Genomic DNA, 20,383 nt, shown 5'->3' on the forward strand with positions numbered 1-20,383 from the left:
ATAGTATTAAAATCTTATAATAATTTGTAATAGATATGACATAATTATCAAAATTTAAGTTTTCTGAAACCATATTGTATTTATGGTTAAACTATTTATTATTAGAATTAATTAATTTTAGCTTGAAATATATTTAATAAATGAGAGAAAATTATTTATTGAGCAACTAGAGATATTTACTATTTTGGTTTAAAGGGACAAATTTTTACGGGTAAAAAAAAATATTATATTAGAGAATGACTATTAGGATACGGTTTAGATTTATTTTGAAATCAACCCTGCACGTATGTGCGGGTCAGAATCTAGTATAACAATTATAAGAAAAACAACGACACAGACAGATTGTCTGGCTAGGTGACGAGAGATGGTAAGTGGTTAAGATTTAGTGCTTATTATGAATTTATGATGTAGATTAAGTGGAGAGAGGGTCAAATAATTAGGTCAAAGAGAGTCGATGTGGTTGTCGCTGGTTGGCTAATCTCCATTTCCACAAACTTTTGGACGGCGGGACACCTACCTTCACTTTCTATTTTTATTTTAATTTTGTTTTCTCTAAACAAAATCATACTAGTAATTATCTTTTTTTTTTAAAAAAAAAAGAAGCTTATGATCGATCATTCAATATAGGTAGCACGAAGTGAACGAATACTAGAATTTTGCGTCAATAGAACTAATCAAGATCAAACATATGTAATTAAGTGGACTAGTATTAGGGTAATACTATACAAGTAGCTAGCTAGATATGCGTCACGGGGGAGACAGGAAGCGAGGCGAGGATCATGCTAAAATATTCGTCAAGTCACCAGAAATGAATAGAGCTATGAGCTATCTAATGCTAATGCTAATCTATATATAAAATTAGTTGGTTCCCTGTCAGTTGTTGATTAAGAATAATCCACAAACCGCCCACTTCCTTTTTATATTCCTGAAATGCTTCTTCTCCAATGTTCTACACTTGAGTAAATCAATATCTATAAACAAGACGTAGATGGATGAATTATTATTAAATGAAGCCGTTTTTAAAAAAAAAAATAGTAATTGAAACATACTACTACTTAATTAATTAATTAGCTGAGGTTTTGTAGCGCGTCAAACAAAATAGTAATAAAAATTACTAGAGTATTGTTATTGGATTTATGATAAAAATGTAAAACTAAACTAGTAAGTGGTGGCATTGTCATGTAATAATACTCCACAAACAGTGTAAGTAATTCGTAAGAGGTACAGAACATTTAGTGTCTTGTCGGTTGGGGTTGATAATGCGATGAATGAGAATAGAACATGTAGTGTTTGTTGGATGTTGGTACTTTATTGTTACCATGATTGATGATTTTCCACGCAACACAATTTACACAAGGAACCGCCACACAGTAGAATAGGAGATACCCATCATCATTTTATTTTCCAGTTTTTTTTTTTTTTTTTTGGCTTCTCTGTTTTGTCTAAGGTTCCAAAACTCAATGATTGAAGTTGAATTCCAAAACTTATTAATTTTGTTTGGTCTTTTGGGATACAAAGGAGCTAGGCTAGACTTTATAGATAGATAGACAGTCATCAATCATCCTCGTCCGTGTGAATTCAAAAACACTAGCGTCATTTACTTTTAACTCTTTCAATTTAGACTGTAATTATTCTCTCTCACTTCTCTTACTTCCAACAAAACCGAAAGAAATTTGAGGAAGAAAGGGAGGGGGAGAAATGAAAAAGTGAAATGTTCTGGGGCATGTTTGTCAAACAAACAAGATAGCGGGGAGAAAAGTATGAAAACAGAAAGAAAAAAAATGAAAAGGACTGAAAGCGAAAGGGCTTAACAAAAAGCAAAAACAGAGGGTCCCACAACACGTGGCCTGTGTCATTTGTCTTTTGTCTCTCTCTTCTCTCGTCTTTCGTTCATCCTAATCCATATAAAGAAGAAGAGGAAGAAGAAAGAAGAGCATATATGCAAACAAAGGAACAAACATAAAGAAAAAAAAGAAGAAGCAAAAAAAAAAAGAGTGGAAATGGGACTACAAGGTCAGCTCTCCGACGTATCCTCCGATTCGATCCCTCTGATGCTGGTCGCTCTCCTCGCCACTTTCTTCAGGCACGTCCGCTCTCTTCTCCTCCTCCCTTCTTCCGCCCCCGTTGTTGTTACCTCTGGACTCTCAAACATCAGCGCCCTCGCCGACCAGCTCAACCTTAACCGCCTCTTCTCCTACCGCTACCGCTACGCCGATAACGCATCCTCCGACTGTATCGTGTGCCTTTCCACACTCAAGACCGGAGAAGAAGTGAGGAAGCTCGATTGCAGACACGTCTTCCATAAGCAGTGTTTGGAAGGCTGGCTCCAACATCTCAACTTCAATTGCCCGCTCTGCAGATCTCCGTTGCTGCTACCTCGTCCATGTCGTGGAAGTGATGATGCGGCGATCTCACCCTTCCATCTTGGCTCAACCACCACCACTACTACTTCATCATCGTCTCATATGTGAACAGTAGTTCAAAGAAATTAAAGAAGAAGATGAAGGGAGCCCCGAGGATGTTTTTTTATCTCGCCGCCTTTTCTCCTCTTTCTTCGTCACTTAAAGAAGATTCTTCAAAATCTCCCCTTCTCTCTCTTTTTTTTTTATTTTCCTTTTTTTTTTTTTTAGGGTTCCCCTCAGATCGGAGAGGTCCTTTCTTCTTCAGATTTCATGTAAATTTTTAGTATTAAATTTAGTCTTATTGTTTTTAGATGAATCGAATCTTTTTTATTAATTTCTTTTTTTTTTTGGGTTGAAACTTGAAATAGAAATAGAGTAGTAAGTAGTAACTAGTAAGTAATCCAAGCTTGCAATATGCTAAATTTCGCACAAGATTGACAACTAGTAGTAATTCATATTGCGTACTTTCTATCTCTCTATCTTTTATCCATTAGGAGAGTTTAAACAAGAATTGTTACCATTTTGACAATTAGTGAGTTAAGGATCCCTTTAGAGTTGTTTTGACATCTACATATGAGAGTATAAAAAGAGGACTTTTTAGTTAAGCTGTTGAGATTTCCGATCCGAGCCATTTGTCTTTCATGTCTCCTCTCCTCTCTTTCTTGCCTACTATCACATCTAGTCTTGCTGACATCTTAGTTTATGGTTGGATTTGGTTTTTGGATATGCCTCCGTCCTGGGAACATCAACAACATACTGGGCTTGAATCTTGCGGACTTTGTTCTCGTTTCCACACTTTGCATTTATTGCTATTCAAGTGAATGAATGGTAGGAAAATATTTATAATTGTGTCCCGATTTCTCCAAGAAAATATCATAGCACCTCATTTAGTTTATAGTTTTAGTAATGATAAGTAATAAACAAATTAAGTAATCAAGATGCTGGAATAGCTCAGTTGGTTAGAGCGTGTGGCTGTTAACCACAAGGTCGGAGGTTCGACCCCTCCTTCTAGCGACTTTTTTTTTTTGCCTTAGTTTTCTTTGATGGGCTTCGTCGAGGTCCGTATAAAAACAACACTTTTGTGTTAATTATTTTTAGTAAGTACTTCATTTGTTAAAGTTTAGAGCAGTGATGATGAAATAGGGAAAATGTGAGATTACTGAGATGTTGTTGCTTGTTGTACATAAAAAAAGAAAAGAAAAAAAAGAGTCAATTACAGTTTGAATGGCTTTACTATAACGATGGAAACGTTGTTTCAGCTAACAATATTGGAGACAGGACCCGTAAACCAGTGCCGGGCGCTGAGAAGCCAATATGAGAGGGTTATGGCCACCAAACCAGCGACCGCTACTGGAGTGTAGTTGAGTGTCTCCGCGGTTATTGGATATGCTACAGGCAATGAGAAGAGGACGGAGATGGTTGCAACCCAAACGACTGCCACCCACCCGACTAGCATTCCGTACCTCCCCAGGCTGAATGGTCCAGGCACAAAGGTGTTGCGTGCAAGCGTCACTCTCAAAATGATCGGGATTGCGTATGCTATGTACAGTCCAATCGTTGCTATCGACACCATTGCTTGGAACGCCACTATGCTCCCTAGGGACTGCCAGTTTCATCTCGTTAATCAAACAGTAATCCCAACACAGAAAGAGAGAGAGAGAGAGGGACTTACGGTGAGGGCCATACAGAATGATATGAGGGCAGAGAGCCAAACTGCATTAATGGGGACCTCTCTGCTGTTCACTTTGTGCCATAACGGCGACAATGGCATCGCTCCGTCTCTCGAAAACGCATAAGCCATCCTGATTAACGCAAACATACATGCATATATGATCAAAGCCCTAAATGCAGTATAACTAAAGCAAAGATGAATATATATATATACCTGGAATTGCTGGTGACAGAGCTCATGCCGCAGAAAAACACAGCAACGGCAACAATGCCTAAGCACACGATTCCACCAGTACCGCTACCAAACCTATTCTTGAAAGCTAAGTAGAAGATCTCAGCAATGGCGTACCCACCAGAGTTGTTGGTCTCACTCAGAAGGGAAGGTATGTCTGTGACCGCATAGCTTATGCCCAAAATATAACCCCATCCAAAGATAATCGATATCCCAATTGCACTGATTATTCCTCTTGGCCCGTTCTTGTCTGCGTCGACCGTCTCCTCTGTCTGCAATTTTGCAATTTTTTTTTTGGTTTCCATCATGACAAAATACAAAATATGACTTTTCAAGTGTGGAGACTGACCATGTGGGCAGAGGCATCATACCCTGTAATGGTGTACTGGCTCATGAGGAGCCCCAGAACGAATATGTAAGCGTAGCTGGTGATGCCGAGGTCATTATCAGTGTTGAAATTGGTGAAGACAAACTTAGTGGTGGCTCTTTCCGTAGAAACCAAAGGAATCAGAATCATGAGCACCAAAACCCCTGGTGGTGGGATATTTATATTTATATATAAGAAGAGATGTTGTTGATAAGAGAGCATGGTATGGTATGAAACACGCAAGTTACAAAAGAGAAAGAAAGAAAGAAAGAAAGAAAGAGACGGGTACCGAGGAGATTCCAGAGAGCAGCAAGCTGTCCAATGAAAGACAAGACGGAGATGGGCAGGCTGTTGAGAAGAGCATGGATGAAGAGGATTCCACCATGGATGCCAATCACAACATAGTCGGAACCTTCATATCCGCCGCCGTTTCTACCGCCGGTGGAGAGAAGCACGATCACCTGAATCAGCTGTGCCAGAGAGAAGTCAACGCTCGCCGTAACAGCCCACTGCAAACAAAACGTACTTTTAGCCTAAACAGTGATCTAATAAAAAAAAAAAGTGAAGCCTTGCCTCATTGAAGGATGATGAAAGGTCACCTGACCAACGATGTTGAACCTGAGAAAGATTGTGAAATGCAACAACATCAAAAGTCAATCAGAGAGAGAGTGAGAAAGACGGTCAACATCAAAAGTTTGATTGATTCCATTGCAAATTCAAATTACAAATAACTAACTACAAAAAAAATTCGTACCAGCCGGTCATCCAAGAGGCAAGTGGAGCCCATCGAGGGCCGGCGAGCATAGCACTCCAGTAGTAGAGACCCCCGGAGGTTGGGTAAGAGGAGCAGATCTCGGCCATCGATAAGCCAACACACATTGTGAAGGAGCCGGCCACGAACCATCCGTAGACAAGAGTGACGGTGCCGCCGAACCTCAAGCCCGTGTTGTAGGTGGTGGTGATCCCCGTGAGCACCGATATGATGGAGAATGAGATGGCAAAATTGGAGAAGACCCTGAGAATATATCTAACCATTGTTTTTAAAAAAAAAAACTTACAGATATTCAAATCTAGAAGAAGAAGAAGAAAAAATAAAGAGCGGAGACAGACGAGAGATCACGCTTAAGCTCTTGCTTGTAGCCGAGCTCCTTGAGACGGACTTGACCGGAATCCATGGCGGGCTGATAATCGCCGGAGTCTCCGCCCATAATCCTCGGAGTCCACACTTGTTAGTTTGTTGACCTGTCTGATTCTTCCGGATGAGATATTGTTCTGCTCCAAAGTTTATTTTATTTCTTTTACCTTTTATAATAGATTTTAAGACAAATCTATACTATATTTGTAAAACTCGAGGAATAAAAAAACCGTTAGAGTCTTTGACCATACTATCTCTAGTTGACAATTTTCATGGTCCTCATACTACCATCACCATTCCATATTTGTGACAAACAAAACTATTGCAGTAGACATTATTAGTCTATACAATGTGATCTACATGTATCATTTTAACGTTAATTATTTTGTATTATGTTGTTAAAGATGATTTTCTTTCAAAAATTAATTCGACCACGACATGTAAATGCCGTGTTCAATAGAATAGAGCCGTGTGGGGCTCCGCCTTCATTCGGATGGAGATAGCATAAGCTCTCAGTTACGAGAGGATCAACTTCTCTTCAGCTTTAACAAAAAAAACTTCTCTTCAGTTTTCAACGGCGGAAATTGCTCCCTTATCGTCCACTTAGATCCAGCACATACTATCATGAACATAATCCCCCTAACTCTCAACCTTTGCGCATTATGAAAACCCAACTCAAACTGTCTGTTAGAATTCATCAAAATATATTTGTCTCTACTGAAACAAAAGAGAAAGGGCCGAAAGCCCAAAAACGAGGGAGTACATTTACAAATGCAAGGGTTTTGGGTAGAGGGTTGAATACACACATACATGCATACATACATACGTAAACGTAGCTATACCGTACCATCCACAATCTCACAAACGACCAAAATGAAAAGACAAATAATGAATCAAATAATGGAATAGAAGAAGGATCATCATCATCATCATCTGGGAGCAGTGGAAGTGCCAGATTCCATGTTTTCTAGAGAAGTTGAATCCATCTGCAGAGACATCGTCCTCAAGGCATCTCCGTTTTGGGAGGTCATAGGGACTCCTCGTTCTTGAGCTGCCTTGAAATATGCGTAGGGACCCCATCCTTCTTCGTGGTAAGGGTTTGGGTAGAACTGACGGTAGCAGAAGGCGGCTACAAGGGATCCGATGAGAGCTCCGGCGAAGACGTCTTGCCAGTGGTGCCAGTAGTCATCCACACGAGATATCCCAACAAGGCAAGCGGCGAGCAGAGGGAAGATCACGAGGCAGAGCTTAGCCACGTGTCCTTCTCCGTTGAAGGCCTTGATTTTGCCAGAGAGGTAGAGGGAGAGGAAGGTGAGCCCCGCAAAGGACCAGGAGGTGTGTCCGCTCGGGAAGCTCTTGTGGCCTTCCTTGACCTCACCTGATTTGCCGTGGCAGATCACACCACCCAAGGCATCATACAGCTCTTTGCCGTCGGGGAAGCAGCGCCAGTAGAAGTTAGGACGAGGGCGTCCGGTGGCGACCTTGATGGAGTCGGTGATGACACCAGTAATCAGAACGGAGAAGAGAAGCCCGAGGATGCTGTGGTGCAGATCGTACACACAAGTCCTCTTCAGGTAGAAGCAGACGAAGACTAGGATGGGAAGAAGAACAGCGTAGACGGGGACAGACCAGACGGGGACGGTGTTGTCCTTGAAAGGGTACTTGAGGTCAGTCATCATGTCCTTTCCGACGTAACGGTAGAAAGGAGAGATGAGGTTGAGGCCGATCTCGATGGCAATCAAGATGACGAGTATGATCCAATCGTGCTTGTGTTTAGAGGCGACTCGTCCTCCATGGCTCTTGATAGTGTGAACACCAAGATCGATCTCTTGCATCCTCCCTCTCTGTGGCTCCTGCTGCTCCTGCCCAAAAAAAGAAAAGAAAGTACAATCACAATCAACCACAACTAATTTAATTTCTGTTGGATCCAAACAACAAACTAAGAAATGTACGTAATACTTGGGGATGAGGAGGGTTTGAAACCTCCGGTTTGGGTGACAGTAATAAGGGAATGCAATTCATCATCTCTCTCTCGGATGAACAAAATAAATTGGTTAAAAAAAAAGGCAGAAAGAAGAGTTTAACACAAAAAGGAACTTTGTCAAAGGCACGACGACATCAATTGGATCCAGCCAGTTTTTGTCTGTCCGATTCGTTGTGCTAAGCACAGTGTTGTAGTAAGGGTTATTTCATTAACAATGTTTTCGTTGACTTGATTTTTAACTTACAAACAAGTTGGTTTTGTTTTTCCTTTCTAGAGAAAAATGTATTTTTTTTGAATTTATAATGATTAATAAATTTTTTAAAAACGAGAGGATAATTTTGAAGGAAGGAGAGAACAGAGAAGAGTCGCTTTGGGGGTGGGTGGTTGGTTACCTGAGAAGTGCCCCAGAACTTGAGAGAAGAGAAAAACGAGCCAATTGTCATCGGGAAAGTGAAGATCTCACGATTAAGCTTCTCCAAATAATAGACCAGTAGAGATAGGAGAGAGAGAGAGAGAGACTTCAGACTTGGGATAAAAAAAGAAGCAATGTGGATCGAAACTTATTAGGAATAAAGAAAGAGACGACGCAGACGAAATAAATCTGATTTGGTGCGATGACTGTGTGTTATAACAACATTAAAATAGGAACAGAGGAGCGAGGAAAAAGAAGAAGACGCGTTTGTGTCTTCGTTAAATTTCTAAATATCTCTTTCTTTTTTTTTCCCTTCCACCTGACGACGACGGTTGAAGAAAGAAAGAAACTCATTATATTTTTCGCTCGGTTGCGTGGTTTGACTTTTCAGTTAATCGTCGTCGGTATAATCTGGCCTTCTTCTCAGCCGCGTGCTGTGGTGGGTCCCCCCGCATGTTTTAGGAAGTTTCGGAAATCAGAACATGGGCCTTCATTTGGGCCTTCTTCAGTACTGCTCTCCTTTCTTTTTTACATCTTTTAAATTTTGTTTACGAGTGATGACTGTGAGTCATATCCATATTTCAAACTTTGATACCCGGCCCATATATCATTTTGGAAGCCCAGCCATCCCCTCCCTATACCAGCCGCATTTTCTTCGAAACGCACCCAAATAGGAAAGAATCCAAAATCGGATCACAACTGACGAAGAAAGTGGAAACTTACTGTAGGGGTGGGTGGAGGTGGATGCCCAGAGACTTGAACAAAATGAAGTAAGTAATGAGAGAGGGTCGAAAAGTCACAAACTCACAACTCTTGTCTGCATATACATACATGGCAACTTGACTCGGACGTGACGTCGATGGACTTTCAAACAAATCTATGGTTGAACTAATAAATACTTCGAACATGAGTTTGTGGAGCACGTTATCGGACCGAGAACAACCTTTTTCTCGTATTTTCCTTTGCAGCTACCTGCCTACCTATCTTTTTACCAACCAATTATATATTTGTAGTCTGTGATATAAAAGGAATACTACTGATTCTAATAGTAACAGATAAGAGTAATATTATAAATTTAGCTTCTTATTTATTTTTATTTTGTTGTATTTCTGAAATCATATTTCATGCAATAATATGCTATTGTTTATTGCATTAGGGTAGAAATAACTACAGAAAACCAAAAACGAATTATTATGAGTTTAAGGAAAGAAAAAAGTACGGCTAGTTGGAGTAATACGTTACAGAGTGGGTCCAGTAGGTGGGGTGGGCTTTTAAAACTGGATGCATCTCTTCTTTTTTTTCAATCCTCAACTTTTTACAAGTTTACAACACTATAGAAACAGATTTAATCTCATGTATGTGCAATGCTGCACGCTATAATTTTTATTTGATGAGGAAAAAAAGACAGTCAAGATTATTGCTTTTGTAGCCTCTGCAAATACTTTCATTGGATAAATAAATATTGTCCTTTTATTTAAGACGGTTTTTTAAGGTTAATTTTTTTTTTTGATAAATAAAATTATGGTTATAAGTAATTTTTTATAAAGAAAATATACTAAGAAAAAAAAAGGCAAACGGAGAGACAGAGTGGTCAATCCGAAGGTGTTTGACGACATCTCGGCCTTCGAGTCAGGCACCTATTAAAAAAAAAATTACTACCAAAAAACAACTGTAATGAAACGAATTTAATATTTACTATATAACTATTAAAAAAAAAGGAAGATTATTTAGAAGGTAAGCCAGCTGCAAAAAAGCATCCTTGGCTGAGCTGTCCGTTTGTTTGTTCCACCACTGAGTTGGTTGGACCCAATCTTCTCTTTTTTCTTAGGCCATGGTTAGGGCATCCTTAATGGCATAACTGATCTTAAAATAATTTTAATAATATTATAATGAGATAATAATATTATAGTAAGGTAAGAGAGAGCAAAAGAGAAAAATATCAAGATCAATGCTCAAGATCAGATCTTGCTCAAGATCATTTCTCTCCTTGTTCTTCTACTGTTTGAATTTTTTCTATTTTTTTATATCTAAGATCAGTGTAAAAGATGTCCCGTTAATGATGGCCTTATAGGGAGATTAGATAGGGTGTTCTTAGGCATTTTAAAAATGAAAATAATTGAATAGTGGATTTAAGATCATGCTCATTGATCTTATTCTAGAACTGTTCTTGGGCCTGATCTTGTGTGACGTGTCTCTCTCGGATTGAAAAGAATTAATTAAATAAAATGTTTGTCTTGTTTAATTAATTAAGTAATATATTTGTTTTTTTTTTTTTTAATTATTTACAATGTTTTTTTTTGTTTCATAAAAATATGGCATTGTATTTTGAATTTTAGTAAAAGTTTTATAAGTTTGCAATAAAATGTTATTTTATAAATTTTTATAATTGTAATATGTTTAAAAATATTAATAAATATTATATTATTAAATAGTATTAAACATTCTTAAATTATTTATTAAACATTAATCTATGTATTTATTAAATATTATTAAATTTCTATAAGAATATCATATTATTAAATCTTAAGATTTTACACATGTTCTCCCAATAACTAACTTCTTAACAAAAGTTTTTAACTACTGATCTTACATTATTTTTACAATATTTATACTCTAAGAACACCCTAAACTGATCTCCCTATAAACATGCCCTTATAGTTTCATCCTTACTTTTCTTTTTTTTAGTTTCCTTCACTTTTTAATTTTATTTTTTAAAACATAATCCTCTTTCAATTATCACACCCACCAACAATGCAATATACACACCCCTGACGGTCTATTTGCATATTATTATTAATCGAGAGAAGAGAAGAGAAGAAAGACAACTCATATATACATGACACTCAAGAATTGCACACAAGAACAAGCGTCTACTCTTTTCTTAACTAGTCTTCTTCATAGATTATAAATGAGAGATCGTCCCATTCAACTGAGGGACAGAAATCTATTAATGGTCTACTCAAGAATTGCACACAAGAACAAGCGTCTACTCTTTGATACTGACAATCCCGATCATATCAAAAAGTTGGATAAACTTCATCCCAATATTAATGGTCTAACAAAAATCTATTCATCATACTCACCAGTGTTTTCTTTTATATTCTTATATTTTCCATAATGCATGTTTTGTTGTTATGATGAAATGGATAATTCATTTCTTTCTCTTTTTCTTTTCCATCTAATTGACGAAATATATGCGTGGTGGACCCCTCCAAGAACTATAGTATCAGCATATCTGCAAGCCTGATCATATTCTTTTGGATTAACAAAAAAAAGGAAAAAAAAAAAAAAATTCTTATCAACCATTTTTGGAATAATCCAACCTCCCCCATCTTTGTCAATTAAAACAAGCTCTTTTAGATTGGATGCATATTTATCGTGTTTTGGCATGAAATTAATGTAACGTTAGTTTCGAATGCGACTTTACTTACTTTTTCTCAATTTATGCTTATTAATTTATAGATATACTACTATTTATATCATCTTTCTTCTTTTTTTTTAATGTCGTAATCACCTCTTCTTACACAAAGCACATGTCGTACGTAGCTAGAGAGTTGACCCCGTTGGAATTATATACTCAATAAAAATGAAAATTTAAAAAGTCTTGACTACAACTGAAAGAAGAAAGATAAATAAAATTATAGTACAAGGAAAAGATGTATGTTTACTACCCTCGGTAATGTAAATATGTAAAACAGCTAGAGTTGGTTGTAAACTAGTGGTAGTATATAGTTTAAGGTTTTGTGTTGCTTGCAAGATTACAATACGATCGTATTTCTCAATTAATCAACCAACCCACCTTCTTTTGATTTTTCTTTTCAGTAATACGTATTAATCTACGATGTTGTTAACTAAGTGTAAAAGATTAATGATGAGGTTTTACCACACAAAAATAAAAATAAAAAAGATTAAAGATGAGATTAAATTATACTAGTATGACAATGTTTTTGCAAAGTGGTACTATTTTGCTTGCATGAGCGCCGCTTGGATGGAGCTTTGACGCGAGTTTTTTTATTTGTCTGAACTTTTAACTCACGCGCCTTTTTCTTTTTTATTATTTAAAAACAAAATTCCAAAACGCGTGAAAACTGCGTCGTACCTTATTTTACTCTCTCTCTCTCCTATGTCTCCACCCACGACGTCACATAGGAGTGAGATGGCTCCGCCTTCGTATTTGGCCCATAGAATAGGATGATGGGAATGCAGATATAATAACCGACGTTGTCAGTTACAATTTGTTGTCATTTTTTCTTTTGTTGAATGCAAGGGGGGATTGTATTGTCAAATCCTCGTATTTTAAAAAAACCTCATACACGTATTTGAGGAAAAGAGGTCGACCCTGTATATTTCGTGTGTCAAAATGCACACACCAATTTCACTTCACTTATTTTTAAAATTTGTAAATATATTACTCCCTCCGCTTCAAAATATAAAATGTTTAGAGTAAAACATGCAGATTAAAAAATGATCACTTTAAAAAAGTTTAACCAATCACAAACAAGACTGCATAAGATAAAGTATTAAACTAATCTAAAAGTTACATGGAAACTTGAAAACATCATATATTATGAAACAAAAAATCTTCTCTAAACATCCTATATTATAAAACAGAGGGAATACTATATATCACCAGTTTCTTACCAAAAACAAAACACAAAAACATATACAGTATTTCACAATAACAATTGTAGATTATAAATTTTATATAGCTCAAGAAATATAAGAAAAAGATACCATTATTACATTTGGGGTAAGTATATTTAGTTTAGTAATCACTAATCAGAAAATAAATCATTTGATTGAGGAGAGAAAACAGTGACACTAATAATAATAAATATTTTGATTAGGGAAAATCCCAGTAAAAAAACCTTAAAGTGACATCAGCTCCCAGTTTAAACTTTGGAGATTTTGCACTTCCACTTTTATACCTTAAACTTAAAGTGATAATATTCATAACATAATATCTCAAATTGGCTTCTTTGTTCATGAGACCACAATATTTAACAGAATTTATGAATCCTTTAACTGAGCAAGTTAACAAGAGTTAACTCTGTTGAATTATTTGGTTTATTGGCCACATGCATCTTTTTTTTTAATAAAACTAAAACAAAATTTAATAAACTAAAATAATTGAAATATGAAAATAAATTATAGAATCCCCAAATCGATTTGGGGGATCGGGAGGAGGGGGTTATAAGAAGAAGAAGAAAAAAAAAGGCAAGAGAGAGATGTAGAGAAGACGAGAGAATCGAAGATTCTAGTGTTCCATTGGAATCAAAGATTATAAGAGTTTACAATTTAAAATAAAGCATAGTCGTATGCATCAGACCCCATATTCATAGCATCATTCCACATGCTTGCAGCTGTATTTGCTCTCCAGGTATTAGCAAGCACTCTTTGTTATTTTTGAGTACCATGAATTTGTTATTCCTCATTATTCTCCTCACCATTTCTTTGATCAATGTTAGTTTTTTTGACAACATCTTCTTCTGGAGGGCCGGAGGAAAGAAATCAGAACGATATTCTTTACGGAGATAACTATGTAAACCAACACAAGCAATTACTAATTCTACTTGCGTCTTATATGGAAAGGGTGGTGCATGTTTGAAGATGTGAAATCTTGACTCGAAGATGCCAAAAATCTTCTCTATTACATTTTCCAAGCTAGAATTATGATTGTTGAACAACTCATTTGGATTTACTGGATCTTTTCCTTGTCCTCTTAAGTCTTGGAGATGATAGTGAGTACTTCAAAATGGAGCTAAAAAACTGCATCGATTGGTAGATCCACAATCAACTAGATAAAATTTTCCTGCAGTTTAAAATGCATAAAAATATAGGTGAGATAAATTGCAGGTAAAGAACATAACAATTTAGTTTTATACAAAGATAAATGAGACATACCTTCAGGAATTATTAATTTATTTGTGTTTCTTGTTAAAGCATCCTGTAATACTTTTGCATCGTGAGCTGAATCTTCCCACCATCTAAGAACATATGTAAATTCTACATCAAAATTACATGCAGCTAACACATTTTGCGATAATTGTCCTTTTCGATTACGATAGCTAGCCGTGTATTGTCATGGTATCATTGCAAAGATATGAGCTCCATCAATAGCCCTCACACAATCCTAAGAATAATAGAAACAAAATATCTATCATATAGTTTTTTAAAATACTTTGGAACAAGCAGAAGAAAAAATTCTCATACCTTAAAATAAGGATAAAATCGAGTGTTGTCTTTTATTTTTGTAAGAACTGAAAGTCCAAGATTAACCATAAAACTTGGAGCAAGTGCTTTTAATACCTTTAGAATTGTGTTAAAGCTCGTATTTATCGAGAATTTTGATCTCTGAAATCTTTCTTCAGCTACAACGTACCTCGCATTTTGACCAACTATGAACAAAAATGTGGAAAGCATTTCTTCAACAGAAACATATGTTGTGTCGCTTAAGTCCATCTTCAATCTAAGAATAGAGCATAGTTGTGATTATATGAGACTTTTTTTTTAGTTGAAAAATACTCCACTCAAAATCATACCCTTTGAGGTAGAATTTTAAAGGATTTTATTAAAAAAAAACAATCATAAAAGATAACTCCGGCAACTCAAATCTCCGCAGATCAGCATCCACCTTCTCCACCGGTGAACATGAAGCTTTGTATCTTCCTGTGAATCAAACCACCACCATCTCTATTTGGTAAGATCTCTCTCTTTTCTCCCTCTAATTTGAATCTCTCAGTTTTGTACTGCAATTTGCTGTCTGGGCAAGATAATGGTATTATCTTCTAGTCGTAAATCATAGTCGCCGTACGGTCCCCTTCTTAATGGGCTCTTCTTTTTAGAAAAAAGATTATATAGTATATGGAATTTTATCTTGTTTTCTTATTAGGGTTAAATTATTGGAGCATATATATATATCGGGGTACACATCGATTAGTAGCTTTCTTCTCCCTGCACAATTATCATCATCAAGGTTCATCTCCGTAAGGTGAGTATTTTTAAAAACTGACTACTAATTTACTTTCCACGTTTTTGTGTATTTTCACGTTTGTATCATGAAATTTATAAGAAAAATATGTTCCTAGTTAGTAATTTCCAACGAAAGCAATTTCAAGTTAGTTAAGCTTAAAAACGTATTGACGGCTATTTAATAATAATACTTGTTAAGATCTAGGATCTGTCATAACTCATATGAATGTCTTTGGTTTTTTGTTTTTTGTTTTGTATTGTGTGGCCATAATACCATGGAAAATTCACAGGAGGTTGTGAAAAAATAAAAATTCATATAATCATTGGTTAGAACCAGAAAGCAAGATCTTAGTGCGGCTGTTAGTGGATGCAATCAATGACGGTTATCGTGATGTTAGTGGCAAGTTCAGCAAATTATCTGTGGAGACAAAAGTATTATCAACTATAAACAAAAATCTTGGAATTACCAAAACTTATAAGGTTACACAAATAGGATGAAGGTCTTGAGGGGGAGGTACAACGGCTTGGCAGAACTTTTTCGTTTAAGCTCTGGTTTTGGATGGGACCCTGAAACAAAAAAATTCACTGCTAGAGATGAAGTATGGGATGACTTTTTGAAGGTAAGAAAATTTATAGCATAAAATTTGTGAATATAGTAATGTTGCTTATGTACCGAAATTACTAATATGGTATTTATGTTTTGAACAGGCTCATTCCAATAAAACTTATCTATGTGATGAGTCATATGAAGATTTCAGAGATTTACACATGATATTTTCAACAAATGTTGCAACTGGTAAAAATGCTATGGGATTAGGTGATGTTGTAGCTGAAGATCCATATCAAGTTGGAGACAATGAAGGGATAAATGATTCAACTCGTGTTCAAATAGAGGATGATTTAGAGGAAACAACATACGAAGATACTTCTGTTCATGAAGTTTTTGCTTCATTAGAGAAAAGAAGAGAGGAAAAGCTATCCCATAGAAAGAAAGCTAGAACTGTTGCGCTTAATTCGACCAAGGATTCTGATGAAGTGAACACAATGACATAAATTAGTAACCATATTTTTGACATGATACAAAAAGGTGGGAAAAGGAATCTGAAGAAAAAGAAGCTAAGGAGAAGGCTAATAGTGTGTGGGATGCTATCAAAGAAATGCTTGATTTGGAGGACGATTTTTGTTACGAAGCCATGACACTTGTTCACAGCTTAGGTATGAAATATGGGTTCGTTCATATGTCGATAGCAGAGCGTAAATGATGGATTATACGAAACCTTCATAAACCATGAAAATGAAGTTGAATGCATGCACTGAAGATGGTTTTTCATATTTAATATTTTATACTTTTCTATTTTCATTACTTTTCCGTTTTCATTTTATTTGATATTTTATAATTTTTCATTTTCATTTTAATAATACTTGATGAGCTTTCCTTTATTTTATTTATTTATTTATTTGAGATTGGTCATGATTATTTCTTTCTTTTTACATATAAATCAACTTAAATTATTTTTATATAAACATATATTTCACAAGAGAAATGCAAAGCAAAGAATATATTTACAAGTTTTGTGCTACACTAGATTTTATCCCGCGGTACACCGCGGAGCTATATTTGTTTTAGAAAAGAAAAATATAATTTAATTAGTAGACTAACTATATATATATATATATATGAGTATATGACTAATGTTTTGTATATTTTAAATCTTTATCCCTTATATTTATACATTAATTAAAATTTAACCTATGTTCTAGCATTTGATTAATAAAATTTAAAATTTATGCTAATGTTGCTATAACCCGATTTGAAATAAAGCTTGTTTTATGAGATTTTTAACATTTATAAATCTAAAGATTCATAATATTTTAATTTTTATTAAGTTTAACATAGAAATAATCATTTTTTTAAATGGTGTTAAAATATAAAAGGTATATTTATTTTATTTAATAATTTAGGTAGAACTAATTAGTTTCTATAAATACATTTCGAATTTATTTATAACAATTAAACCAAAATTTATGGCATATGCTCCTCTAACAATTACTATGTATAACAATTAGCTTTTATTAAAAAAATAAATTTAAGTAAATATTTAATATCAATGGCATTCCCTGTAAATAGTACTGAACTTGAGGATTTATTTCATAATTGTCTCAAAAAATGTATATATAGATACTTAAAATAAGTCTACGTACATGTTTGCATTATTTTCATGTTCTAGATTGGACTATTGTGGCGGGTAAAATATAGTTTTTTAGGACTATTGTGGCGGGCAAACCCATTAGAGGTAGGGTTAATATATATATTCAGCCGCTCACCTTCATTTGTTTTTTTTCCACACTAGCCGTCAATCATTCCTCGTAAGTTCCAAATTTTCTCATTGTTATATGCTTTTTTTTCTGTTTACAATACACATTTTGTTTACGTATGTGACTTTGTGTAAATTTCTCTTTATTATGCTTATAAATCTTATATACTCGCTGCTTTCATTGGTTTCTTTTTTTTTTATTACGAGCCGTTTCTTATGATTCATAGCTATGTTTTTTGTGTAGGATTTCGACTATGGATCGCATTGTTCATGAAAGTGAACAAATACAATCTAAAAGAAAAAGAAAAAGAAGGAGAAAATTCAAGCTAGATGTTGATATTATGTTATTGGTTTTGTCAGCGAAAATTTGGTATTTCGTACCGCATATACCACGTCAGATTAGAAAATCAGCAACAACACTTGGACATGAGTATATAGTATATACAGAATGCATTGGGTGAAAAACGTGAGGATTTCGAGAACTATATCATATGTATCTATAAGCACTTCTGAAACTATGCTCTATTCTTAGATTGAAGATGGAATTAACCGACACAACATATGTTTATGTTGAAGAAATGCTTGCCACATATTTGTTCATAGTTGGTCAAAATGTGAGGTACGTTGTAGCTGAAGATAGATTTCAGAGATCGAAATTCTCGATAAGTATGAGCTTTAACACAATTCTAAAGGCATTAAAAGCACTTGCTCCAAGATTTATGGCTAAGCCTAGATTTTCAGTTCCTACAAAAATAAAAGACAACACTCGATTTTATCATTATTTCAAGATATGAGAATTTTTTCTTTTGCTCGTTCCAAAGTATTTCAATAAACTATATGATGGATATTTTGTTTCTATTATTCTTAGGATTGTGTGGGGGCTATTGATGGAACTCATATCCTTGCAATGATACTCGGACAATACACGGCTAGCTATCGTAATCGAAAAGGACAATTATCACAAAATGTGTTAGCTGCATGTACTTTTGATGTAGAATTTACATATGTTCTTAGCGGGTGGGAAGATTCAGCTTACGATGCAAAGGTATTACAGGATGCTTTAACAAGAAACACAAACAAATTAATAGTTCCTGAAGGTATGTCTCACTTATCTTTGTATAAAACTAAATTGTTATGTTCTTTACCTGCAATTTATCTCACCTATATTTTTATGCGTTTTAAACTCTAAAAATATTTTATCTAGTTGATTGTGGATTTGCCAATCGATGCAGTTTTTATTAGCTCCATTTTGAAGTACTTGCTATCATCTCAAAGAATTTATAGGACAAGGGAAAGATCCAGTAAATCCAAATGAGTTGTTCAACAATTGTCATTCTAGCTTTTGAAATGTAATAGAGAGGATTTTTGGTATCTTCAAGTCCAGATTTCACATCTTCAAATATGCATCACTCTTTCCATATATATAAGACGCAAGTAGAGTTAGTAATTGCTTATGTTGGTTTACATAATTATCTCCTTAAAGAATGTTGTTCCGATTTGTTTCCTCCAGAAGAAGATGTTCTCGAAGAAACTAACATTGATCAAAGAAATGGTGAGGAGAATAATGAGGAAGAACAGATTCATGGTACTTAAGAACAACAAAGAGTGCTTGCTAATTCCTAGAGAGCAAATATAGCTGCAAGCATGTGGAATGATGCTATGAATATGGGGTCATGATGCATACGGCTATGCTTTATTTTAGATTGTTTTCATTCATGACACTTTGTTTCCTCTGTTTTGGTTTTTGTCACATTCATGTTTGATGCAGACGACTATGTTTTATTTTAGATTGTTTTCATTCACGAAATTTTAATTCCTCTGTTTTGGTTTTTTTCACATTCACGTTTGCTTCTCTTTGTTTTTTTATTTTCCTCACATTCACGTTTGCTCCTCTCTCTCTCTCTCTCTCTCTCTCTCTCTCTCTCTCTCTCTCTCNCTCTCTCTCTCTCTCTCTCTCTGTTTTGGTTCTTGATCGTTTGCTTCTCTCTCTCTCTCTCTACTCTGTTTTGGTTCTTGAGAGATCCATTGAAATATCGGATCACGTGGATTTTTTCTTACAACACACACACAAAACCACCAAGCCTAACTTCCTTGTTGACTTGTTCCTTCTTCTCCTAATGTGTCCTTAACCTTCTTCATGACATTTCTTCCTTTTGCTCATCTTCTTCACTGAGCTTCTTCCTCTGTTCTTCATCTCACTTAAAGCTTCGTTTCTTTGTTGCAGGATTTAGACTCTATGGTATCTCTTACAACTTCACAAATAAGCGATTAATTAATAAATATTTTGCTATAGAATTTTTTTTGTGTTGTAAACTACTATAGAATCTCATAGAATCACATTTCATTTTCTAAAAAGAAAAAAAAAATCTAAAACACAATTAAATCTCCTAAAAATCTCCTAAATCTTTCAAAATTCTAAAATGTTAAAATCTTACCAAATCCTTTAAAATATAAATACTCCCTCCAAAAGCAGTTGTGATATTTTGAATAACAAGAGATTTGAAGTTGGTTTTTATAAACTATTGATTGAATAACAAAAGATTCTGAATTATTTTAAAGGATTTTATATAAATATTAATTGAATAACATATGATTTCATAAGATTTTTTAAAATCCTCAACTGAATAAGAAAGGATTTTAAGAATACTTTAAACTCCTTTAAAATCTTAAGTTCAATATCCCTCTAAGTGTTCCATCGCACCGGTTATTTTTTTCTTCCTTGTTAGACCATCTCCAATATATATTTCTATTTTTTTTTTCTAAAATAGAGCATTGAGTTAGTATAAAAAGTAAAGGTGAGAATAGAATTACTCTATATATAGAGTAATATAAAACAAATATTACGTTATAATAAAGTTTTGTTTCTAAACTAGAGTGAAGTTAGAGATGACCT

General features: G+C 35.0%; 4 protein-coding genes and 1 non-coding gene across 8 annotated transcripts; 3 read left to right on the forward strand and 2 right to left on the reverse strand.

Moving 5' to 3' along the window:
* LOC104710022 (E3 ubiquitin-protein ligase RHA2B-like) lies at positions 1,930 to 2,736 on the forward strand. Its single transcript, XM_010426548.2, has one exon. The coding sequence runs from the start codon at positions 2,001 to 2,003 to the stop codon at positions 2,469 to 2,471; it is 471 nt and encodes a 156-aa protein (XP_010424850.1). The 5' UTR covers positions 1,930 to 2,000; the 3' UTR covers positions 2,472 to 2,736.
* Positions 3,343 to 3,416, forward strand: TRNAN-GUU. Its single transcript has one exon. It is a non-coding gene; the product is annotated as a tRNA-Asn (tRNA).
* On the reverse strand, positions 3,535 to 5,975 carry LOC104710023 (amino-acid permease BAT1). Of its 2 annotated transcripts, none has more exons than XM_010426549.2 (8): positions 5,783 to 5,975; positions 5,427 to 5,699; positions 5,272 to 5,290; positions 4,962 to 5,181; positions 4,655 to 4,836; positions 4,288 to 4,577; positions 4,075 to 4,204; positions 3,535 to 4,005 (listed from the first exon to the last, which is right to left on the reverse strand). In XM_010426549.2, exons 1-8 carry the CDS (start codon positions 5,878 to 5,880, stop codon positions 3,658 to 3,660), a joined length of 1,560 nt encoding a protein of 519 aa, XP_010424851.1. In that variant the 5' UTR covers positions 5,881 to 5,975; the 3' UTR covers positions 3,535 to 3,657. The 2 variants fall into 2 exon arrangements, with proteins under 2 accessions (XP_010424851.1, XP_010424852.1); XM_010426550.2 differs by having other exon boundaries at positions 5,427 to 5,687; positions 5,783 to 5,974.
* On the reverse strand, positions 6,475 to 8,514 carry LOC104710024 (lipid phosphate phosphatase 1-like). Of its 3 annotated transcripts, none has more exons than XM_010426552.2 (2): positions 8,184 to 8,514; positions 6,475 to 7,669 (listed from the first exon to the last, which is right to left on the reverse strand). In XM_010426552.2, exons 1-2 carry the CDS (start codon positions 8,232 to 8,234, stop codon positions 6,737 to 6,739), a joined length of 984 nt encoding a protein of 327 aa, XP_010424854.1. In that variant the 5' UTR covers positions 8,235 to 8,514; the 3' UTR covers positions 6,475 to 6,736. The 3 variants fall into 3 exon arrangements, with proteins under 3 accessions (XP_010424854.1, XP_010424855.1, XP_010424853.1); XM_010426553.1 differs by lacking the exon at positions 8,184 to 8,514 and adding an exon at positions 7,791 to 8,175; XM_010426551.1 differs by lacking the exon at positions 8,184 to 8,514 and adding an exon at positions 7,767 to 8,175.
* Positions 15,670 to 16,228, forward strand: LOC104714863 (uncharacterized protein At2g29880-like). Its single transcript, XM_010432335.1, has 2 exons — positions 15,670 to 15,795; positions 15,884 to 16,228. The coding sequence occupies exons 1-2, from the start codon at positions 15,670 to 15,672 to the stop codon at positions 16,226 to 16,228; spliced, it is 471 nt and encodes a 156-aa protein (XP_010430637.1).

This window comes from Camelina sativa, chromosome 9, assembly GCF_000633955.1.
Source record: "Camelina sativa cultivar DH55 chromosome 9, Cs, whole genome shotgun sequence".
In the NCBI taxonomy this organism is placed as follows: Eukaryota; Viridiplantae; Streptophyta; class Magnoliopsida; order Brassicales; family Brassicaceae; genus Camelina; species Camelina sativa.